The sequence below is a fragment of the Mizuhopecten yessoensis genome, unplaced genomic scaffold, assembly GCF_002113885.1.
Source record: "Mizuhopecten yessoensis strain PY_sf001 unplaced genomic scaffold, ASM211388v2 scaffold10439, whole genome shotgun sequence".
NCBI lineage: Eukaryota > Metazoa > Mollusca > Bivalvia > Pectinida > Pectinidae > Mizuhopecten > Mizuhopecten yessoensis.
Genome location: NW_018408547.1, coordinates 428380 through 438751, shown reverse-complemented (window position 1 = coordinate 438751; position 10372 = coordinate 428380). Strand labels below are relative to the sequence as shown.

Below are 10372 nucleotides of genomic sequence, written 5' to 3'. Positions count from 1 at the left end.
TTTTCGGGGCTTTATTAGGGGGGAGGGGGGGGTCATTGAACCTTTTCCCTACCTTGAGCATGTCTCGAGTTTATTCCGTCAGCCTGGTCTGCCTGGATTCGAAGCCTCCACTACGGTAAGACGAATTCGCATACTAAAGTTATGGTAATTATTACTGTAGTAAAACCAATTTTCATGATGTTATACTTACCATAACTTTATGGAGTCCCGCCCTGTATTCCTCCCCTTGCCTCCTCATCCCGGCTGCCTTTAGGCTCCATAAAAGGGGTTTGAGGAAGGAAGATCACTCCGTGGCTCTGTCGTCGAGATATGGGTTACGTCACGGCAGGGAGGTAGGGATATTTGAATCTTTTGTTTTTGGGTTACAAAGATGGGTGTAGGTATTGTATATGCATATTAAAGTTATGGTAAGTATTACATCATGACAATTGGTTTTACTTCAAAAACCTCAAATTAAAGGGTTATCATTCACACTGTAACTACACATACACAGTTAATAGCAGTCCTTGGTCAGTATGTTAAATGTTTTTGTTGATGATTGAAATGCATTTTAAACATTTACGATTGTATGCCCATAATTCTGTTCAACCATACCTCTTGGAGTAAAGTATCATGATAAGATGTCTGAATTTAACTTTTTTTGCATACCATTACACATCCAATTGTTAAAACTATGCATGTCAACCTTTATATTGTTATATCAGATACATTCGTAGGGCCTAAATGTCGTGGTTTCCTGACAAAGCACCATTTTTTGGGTACAGAAATTAGTCGATTACGAATACCCACTTAAATTGAGTATTGCTTGATCAAACTTCATGGACCTATGAATCCGTGGATGAAGATTATCAACAACAAAAAATAAGAATTTAAAAACCCCACGAAAATTATTGATTTCACAACATTCATTTTCAAAACACAAAGAATATCATTTTTTTGATATTTCTGTGTGTTTTCATAAGCTCGAACTTTCACATTTCCCTTGTTTTTTTGCATTAAGATTTACTTTATAACATACTTACAGTGCATGTTATACGGTATTGTTTCATTACGTTTTGATACACTTTATAACCAAATTCCAATGAATTGAAAGTTTATCAGGTTGCAGTTTATAATATATCCCTCAACCTATTCATGTGTCAGTAAATTCGTCGGCTACTTAAAATATATCGTGGGACCAATATTCATTGTATGTTCAGATCCTTTGTTTTGTGTGCTCCAGAGTGTTTTGGACCAGAAAAAACGTGTGGACACACCAGACAAAAGTACCAAAGTTCGTTAACCTGCTAGACATTAACAAATCATAAGAAACGCTCTTATGCACATGTGGTGATTATCTTAGATTTGAACGCTTTCTGTTTTCTTATATGTTAGGTTCCATCCGAATCAGGTGATTTTTTTCTGTTGATGCCTCAACAAACAGTTTCTGGGACAAAGAATAAAACAACTCTACTTTGTACAATATGGTTTGTGGCAACATCAGTGCATTGTAATGACCTGTGCTTCCACAAACCGTAACAGCAATTGAGCGACCACTTGATACTGGCGATGGACATACCTTTCAAGATGACATTTTGGTTGTTAAATTTGTGTTTTTTACCAGATTTCTTATTCTTCTCGCCCTGGGTAAAATCTTAAATTCCAGGAAACACTAGCATTGATTGCATGGTTTTCAGCAAATCCTATGCGTAATCTTACGTGATCTGATATTGTTGACGTGACGCAATGCTTTTGTTCTGGCAGGGAAATCCCCTTGTTTTTTACCTAGTGTCAGACAGGAACATCGTTCTCGATCTTGTAGTTTGGAGCTCTCTGTCTAAAGGGGTGAATTACCTGTTTCGCCCCGGGGCTAAGATTAGGGAAAGGATGAAAGAAAATGCAAAACACATCCTATAGGATAAGATGGTGGATCCTGGAGATAGATAATCAAGTTGCCAAACACTAGGCAAACGTCGTATTTGACAACTCTCTTTTGGGTGTAGTCTGACACGTAAAAGGCTGTAAGGTTATAGTTATCTCACATAGATAGGTCATTGCTCGTATTAATAATGGCTTTTAGTTGTTGCCTTACATTTTAAGCATTTAGTCTGGAGCTGAAATCCGCGCAAGGAAGCATGAAGTTTCCTTTAATGCCATTCCAAATAACATTGTACTATACAGTGTATGTTGAGCTCGGAAAGATAAAAGCGACTCACTGTGGTATAGATATAGCTAGTAACTCTCAATGCAACGCGAGGGAAACTGTCGCCAAATATCCTGTCGTTAATACGCTTTAAAAGCGTATTAACGACAGGATATTTGGCGACAGTTTCTTCTCCTGTTTAGCTTTACATAGACATTTCAGACCTCAGTTTGATGCTATACATTTAAAATCTCTAAATTGCATCATTGGTATAAGTAAAATGTAGTTTTTAAAATATAAAAGGTCCTTAATTCGATTCCAAAATTTGTATTTCCTTATTTCCATTTTTTTTTAAATCTAATTTTTGAATACCCATAATTCTGTGAAATGCATCGCAACACATGCTTTATATGTAATATTATTTCACATTAGTGACAATGGTTATAATATAATTGAGCCTTTTTGGTACCTTTCACAGGATTGGGATACATGATGGTTGTTATTTCTGCGATCGTCACGTGGTACGTTGGAGTGGTGCTTGCCTGGGTGTTGTACTACCTGGGATATTCCTTTGCCACGACTCTGCCCTGGGCCTCGTGTGATAACGAGTGGAACACAGACAGATGTGTGGTGTTTCGGACGGCTAGCGATGTGTCATCAAATTTTACCCATAATTCCTCTGTATATAACAGTACAATCGGCAGTACCTCACCAACTAACGTATCTGTAGTTGGAAAAAACCTGACAGGAAGCATCCAAACGGCGGCTACAGAATTCTGGAAGTAAGTTTTGATCTAGAATTTCATTTTATCTATTTCAGTATTACACAAGAGCTTTTCATCCTATCTCGAGAAAATATCTCATTTTCAAAGTCATCTCGTTGCAATTTTCTTAGTTAAATGTATAACATGTTTTACTGAAACATAACAATATCAAAGAATATTGCAGACTGATGATTTTAAAAACGAGACACTTACATGAAATATAATGTAGGCTCTAAAGTTGCCTGCCCTCTCGCCTTTGCTTAACTTTTGGGGATATAGTAAGAATTGGTATTATTAATATACACGTTGACTTACACAACTTTCCAATGTAAATAATAATAATAACAATAATTGGAGGTTCTTATATACCGCTTTATCACAACCTAGTTCGTAGGTCGTCTCAAAGCGGTTCACAAATTACAAGGAGCTGATAACATAGTTGACCGATTTTGTTTTGTTGACTTCCCTGAAAAATGAAAAAGTTTAATTTCGAATTCAGTTTTTAATTTGCAAAGGAAAAAAAATGAGGGAATAATTTAGTATGCAACCGTTTTTAGTAAATAATGTTTAACGCCAAATAAATGCAATTCGGCCTCTGTGAACATTATTCTTACCAGGTCCGAAATTCAGCGATAGACCGAAACTGAAATCCAAAATTGTTTTATTATATGACATTTTACAGTGAGATTAATCTTTTTCCTGTCATAAACACACGGATGGCACGGACCATTTTGGAAGGACTTCAAAAACAAAATAACATACACAATTTCAGATTCAATTCAAGTAATATTTAATTTCAAGTAAATATCATTTGCACAATTGACATCAGCAATAGCATTACGTGGTTCAGAATTTGATATGATAATTCATTTGAAGTTGAATTCGGTAGTGTGCTTTGTCACAGATTTACAGACTGACTGGGGAATCACCTAGGCCTATTTTTAGTAGCGGTCTGTAACACTTATCAATTAATAGGTCGAGGTCTGTAACACTTTTCTGTTCATAGAACGAGGTTTGTAATAGATTTACAGACTCGTCCCATGACGTCGCTCCTCCAATCAGGGCTGGGAATTAGCACCAGTCATATAATAAGGTCATATAAGCAGATATGTCGAGTAAACAGTAGTGTGCTAAGATGTATATATTATTTCATTTTTGAACGATAGAAAGCGCGATGTCCAAAGTGTTCAAACAGTGCTGTTGTTTCCATCCAGAACAGCAATCCATCGGAAAAAAACTAGTCCCAGGATAATGATTTTACATAGTTTTAGACTGTATAATATGCTACTTTGGTAGCGCTAACATTTCGTTCAACACATATGCAATGATGGGCCATTAAACGTTTTCAGAAAAAAACAAATGTCCCTGTCCTGCATAACATATCTTATTTTTGTTTCTAACCAATAGCCACATATTGTTATACTCATCATCACCGAATCACTTTATCGAGTAAAAAATGTATTCGAAAAATATTAACAATTGTTTATTTATATCATCATTTGTTCATGTAACGGTTGAGTTGTTATTAAACTTGTGTAGTTATGCAGTACAGTAACTGATACTTATTTTAACAGGTACAAGGTCCTGAATATTTCCAGTGGGATAGATGATCCGGGAACAATACAGTGGCACACGGTTCTCATGTTAATCCTTGCATACGCACTTTCATTTGTGTGCATCGTAAGGGGCGTCAAATCGGTCGGGAAGGTAATGGTATTTTACTTCATATACATTATGAGAAGTTCTTTTCACACAACCAATAAGATTTTCCATGTGACGTTTCGATGACTAGGACGATATGTACACGGTCACCTTCATTAGACAAATAACCAGTGAAGCGTATGCACACAAAGGTGTAAACTGTGTACGAGTTGTTCACAAAATCTTTTGGTTACGCTATAAGCGTATGAACAAAAGTTGTTATTTATGTACAGAAATGACTCGATTAAGCTACGCTTTGTTTAATACTTGGTCATAGATGTGCGAGAGTCTTTGAGCCCATCTGCCGTTTGAACAGATTGCTCTCTCTGTCCAAAACTTTGGAGTTGTCCCAGTCAATCACATTTTTCTGTGTGGCATGGTCTGTGATTGCCGATATATTTATTTTGGACTCCGACTGCTTCATTTCTGATCTTGTGAATTTACTACCTTCTTGGGTTTCTGTATCTTTCCGATGTTCCCCAAGGTGCATCTCAAATCGCCTTCCAGTCTCTCCAATATACTAAGCGTCGCAGTTTTTACATTCGATTTTGTATACGCATTCTGCGACGTTTTCTTTAGGTGTGTTATCCTTAGGGTGTAATAGGATATTGCGGAGCGTTTTGTGGGGCTTCATGGCTGTTGCTATGCCAAGTCCGCGATATATTCAAACAAAGCGTAGCTGAATCGAGTCATTTCGGTACATATATAACAACTATTGTACATACGCTCACAGCTAGCCGAAATCGACATCGATTTTGTGGACAACTCGTACACATTTTACACCTTTGTGTGCATACGCTTCACTGGTCATTCGTCTGATGAAGGTACATATCGTACTAGTAATCGAAACGTCACATGGAAAATCTTATTGGTTGTGTAAAAAGAACTTCTCATAATCCATACTTACCAACCTGAAGAAAATATTTAGAAATATTCATACCGTATACATTTCCTGAAAGGAGGAGAAACATCGCCTTAAATGTGGTAATGTCCTCTGACAGTGACTTATTGAAAACATCTGCTTAGTGACACTTACTCATGATGCAATCGCGAAGCGTAGGTAGTTCGTGCAGTTGTTTATTTGAGAACAGACCATAAATTATATTGCAGGTTTTCCCCCATAAACTGTCTCACAGGGAGGTTCTATTTATAGTTTCAGTCGCTCACGTCCCCTGCAACCTCGAAACATGCCATAACAAAATCGCATGTTGTTAATTATTTGATTGATTTCAGGAGGAAACACTGACCAATTCCTAGGCATAGAAATGCCTTTATAGCTCACAAGGAGCGACAACAGACTTCAATGACGGTCAATTTTACCATTACGCCGCTGCATGATTCTTTTGGTTAACACTAAACTACTTGTTTCTGTATCGTCCAAATGATTGCACTATATAGCATTCGATTAAGTCATGAAATATTTCAGGGGTGATAAAAATGTAAGTCAGTTCAACCCCTGATTTTGCACAGCAGCTTTCCTACCCAAAATGAGACGTCTACTGACACATTCCGACTCAACATTGTTCCCATTGATACCAAACATTCTGGATCCGTCTGCGTGAAGCCAGCTTGAGATCGGGTCCTCTGTACGTATAGCTCCTCTGATACATTGACGTTCTGCCGAACTCATGCAGTTGCAAAATGTACACTCCCAGACATTAAGCCATGAGACGCTGGACAGTTACAAGGTTTATTGTCAAAAACCATCTGCCTTTCACGAGGCGATAATCTCCAATGAATCTGTCGCCACTGTGGTTAACACTGCACCTACACCAGGTGGTACATATATGTATATAATGAGAAGTTGTGCGCGCAGATGGCCTTGTTACTGGATATACGAAATAGTAAATTAATAATAAATTTGTCTGAAACGTGCTTATCATATTTATTGTTGGTTTAACCTTTTTTTAACATACCTCATAGGCTATACAGTTTTCCTTCTTTTGTGAAAACCATTATTCCTCCACGATGCGTATCCAATAGTTCTCGAGTTACGCAAATATAAAACTAATAAGAGATATATAAATGTGCGCTATATCAGTCACAGACAGGTCGTTGTTTTTCGTGTGAACAAAGATACATCACTTACAAGACTGTAATTTATTCTTTTTATAAAAAAAGGTTAATAAACATGTTCACAGCGTCGCCATTGCTATCAACTAACAGTCCCTTATAAAGGAACATCAGCACTGATTGTCTAGATGTGGACGAAAACATTTCACTTTTTACACCCTTATTGAATATGGCAAAAGTTTGGATTCTCGGGACAGGAAACTATTTCACAGAGTAGCTGTTACTTAACCGAATATTGAATGCCAATGGTCACAGAGATATGCGGAACATATTACGTCAAATCTAGGATACATTTATGTATATTGCGGTCATTTTGTGTCGAAACTATCGTAAATTCTTTATTGATGTTAAATGTTTACCTATTTATGAACCTTGTGTGTTGACGCTGTAATTTATCTTAACCTCAGTTGTTGACGCTACGGTTATTTTTTCGTTGTGTATTGTCGCAGAGGTATATATTGGCGCTTTCTATTGTAGAGATATAGTGTCTTTGTTAGCATTACAATTACTATCAAATAATGAAGCGAAGCTCTCGCTTATTTCAGAAAATCATGAGCTTTGTTCGAGGCAAACTTAAATTCATAAAATGTGTTGCATGTTTTGGATCAATCGGTTTTTTACGTCACCGGTCTGGTTCCTTAATTAACGATTGCGTGTCTCAAGTCTACGACATGATTTTAAAAGCTGAACATTGACAATCACGTGACAGTAATATCGTTTATTTTGACTACATTATAGATTATCCTACCTAAAATATGTACAAGAGATCATGAGCAAACTATGTCTGTTTTTCGGGAATTCTCGATAAAGCACGCCAAGCCCATGGGAACTATCTCCCTTTGGACACGCATTATGTTAAGCTTTGAGTGATTCATATTTTACCTGATAAGTTTTGCGCGCAGTTTCATATTGGAAATTAAACACAATGCAGAATTTTGCAGCTGAAATATGAACCAATGAAAACAACAAGATTTTCTTTTATAGAACGGTGAAATGTTTTGCATACTTTAAGTTAGCAGAGGGTATAATAGTGTTGCGACTATTTGGACAAATCCTATGTTACATGATAAAATAATCTTGTGATAACGTTACTGTGTAGACTGGTGTTATATATCAAACATAAAATGAACCTCAAATACTTGAAAATATCATGACTGTTTTAATCGACAAACTTTTGACAGATTTTGTTTTCACTTCTTACCAAAATAAGACATTGATTGAAAGATATCTCAATACTTTAGTAATACGCTGTGTACCTTTCTGTTTAACAGGTAGTTTACGTGACGGCCACCCTTCCTTACGTTTTGTTGACTGTGATCCTTGTCCGAAGTTTGACACTAGATGGCGCTATCGATGGTATAATCTATTATATTAAACCAGACTTCAGTAGACTGACGCAGTTTCAGGTAATCAATTTTACATGATGTGGTAAATGGATATATTTTCGCGATATATAATGTTAAATGGTATATCAATATTTTAGTACAGTGTACTGTAGGTGTCGTTTGGTATATAAACTTGTTCCTGTCCGGTTTTGTAGGTGTGGTTTGAGGCAGCACTGCAGGTGTTTTACTCCTTGGGACCGGCCTGGGGCGGGGTCCTCACCATGGCTAGCTTCAGCAAGTTCAACAACAAGTGTATGGGGTAAGTATTTAGATGTCCAATTCTGTACTTGCTTGAAGTATTCAAGATTCAAAACTATTTCCAAACACTTTTTAATAAATAAGCAAATCATTAGGTTTTGCATGCGTACAGAACCGTGTAACACACCAATTTAGGGCAATAGATCGATCTTGTTGCCAGAACGACTCCCACACCCATTTGACTTCCTTTGATCGATTGTGGTCCAGGTTTTAAATATAAATCTTGCTCAAGCAGTGATTCTGTGCGAAAGCCAACTTTCTTGTAACTCGATTATATAAAAATAGAAAACAGTATTTTGCTTGTTTTTAATGTCTCAAAATGTTAGACAAAGCTTACTTTTTTCCATTAAGCTATCAGTGAAACGAACAATTGGTCTTCAACACAGAATCTGAGTTTGAACATAAGGACAATTTCGTGTATACGGCCCCTGTCCATGAAGTACACTTGGTGTTTTTATTTCCAGTGAAGTCATTCCGTGTGTGTTAATATTTCCTGGGACGCCATTATGTATGTATTTATATTTCCAGTGACGCCATTCTGTGTATGTTTATATTTCCAGTGGATCATTCTGCATGTATTTATATTTTCAGTGACGCCATTCTGTATGTATTTATTGCTCCAGTGACGCCATTCTGTATGTATTTATATTTTCAGGGACGCCATTCTGTGTATGTTTATATTTCCAGTGGCGCCATTCTGAATGTATTTATATTTCCAGTGACACCATTCTGTGTATGTTTCGATTTCCTGGGTCGCCATTCTTTATGTATTTTTATTTTCCAGTGGCGCCATTCTGTGTGCGTTTATATTTTCAGTGACGACATTCTTTGTGCGTTTATGATTCCAGTGACATCATTCTCATTCTCATGCTAATTTCCATTTATTTGGATAAATCCCTGTTGATAAGGACATATGAAATATTATTTCGAGCGGAGTACAAACAGTGCAAGCAGTATTTCTTAGCATATGGTGGCTGATTCCATCCCCACCCGAGGCCTTGCCGAGCTTCAATATCTGTAGAACATCGCGTATTTCAGTTGAATGTAATCTAATTGAACTAATATTTTTGTCAGTTTTTGGCACAATAATCGGGACATCCGTGTTACTGTCATCTACTCTAGTAATACTACAAAAATAGTTATTTAATAATTCAGCTTTATCTTCATCTCTAGTAACTATGTCATTAGTAATAGGATCGACTAAGGAGGGTATAGGTTGTGAAGTATCAGACGTTTTAATTAACCTTTTAATTAATTTCCAATAGGACTTAGGATCAGAAGATGAGTACCCATCAATAATATCATAAACATTTTCATAAAAAGTAACACGTGCATGCTTTTTCATATTATTTACTTTGTTTCGCTGTGATTTGAATTTATTGATATCTACCAAACGTTTTGTTGACCTCGCTATTTTATGTAATCTATCCCTAATTCTTAAGTTTTTTCTAATCTCAGAGGTCATCCATGGCTTATCATTAGGTTTTATATTTACTTCCTTACTAGGAATACATTCATTGGCAAAAGATAGATGAATGTTCGTAAATCGATCACATGCTAAATTAACTGAGTCACGATTATAAAAAGTTTCTATCCAATTATGATTAGATATAAGTTCATTAAATTTTTCTAAATTTACACTCTTGTACTGCCAAACCTTACGTGTTTATAGACTGGTTTAAAAAGACAAGGAAGATTTACGGAAGCAGTACAGCCATCATGGTCACTTAATGATCTATCAACAGAAATTACAGAAGAGTCAATACAAGAAATAGAGTCAGATGATAGTATAGGATCTAGTAAGCTAGATCTAGTACGTCCAGTACGAGTAGAATCTTTTATAACATTAGTTAGTGATAAGGAGTTAATGATGTCAAAAAGAACGTGATTATTTGAAGCAGTGAAGAAGTCAACATTTAAGTCCCCTGTTACTATAACATTTGGAGATATATCAAGAGCATTATTTATAGATGACCTTAAATTTTCCCAAAACGGTAGGATAGAGCTTTCTGGTCTATAAGCTGTTCCAATAATGTAAGTCGAGTGGGGTAGGCTAATTTTTGTCCATA

The 10372-nt window shown here is 36.4% G+C and overlaps 1 protein-coding gene across 2 annotated transcripts in view; it reads left to right on the top strand.

Moving 5' to 3' along the window:
* LOC110460575 (sodium- and chloride-dependent betaine transporter-like) overlaps positions 1–10372 on the top strand; it is a 67496-nt gene that overhangs the window by 40546 nt on the left and 16578 nt on the right. For both annotated transcript variants that reach the window (XM_021513555.1, XM_021513556.1), the window contains exons 4-7: positions 2601–2904; positions 4461–4593; positions 7932–8066; positions 8201–8304. In XM_021513555.1, the coding sequence (XP_021369230.1) occupies positions 2601–2904; positions 4461–4593; positions 7932–8066; positions 8201–8304 (676 nt within the window). The remainder of the gene's footprint in view (positions 1–2600; positions 2905–4460; positions 4594–7931; positions 8067–8200; positions 8305–10372) is intronic.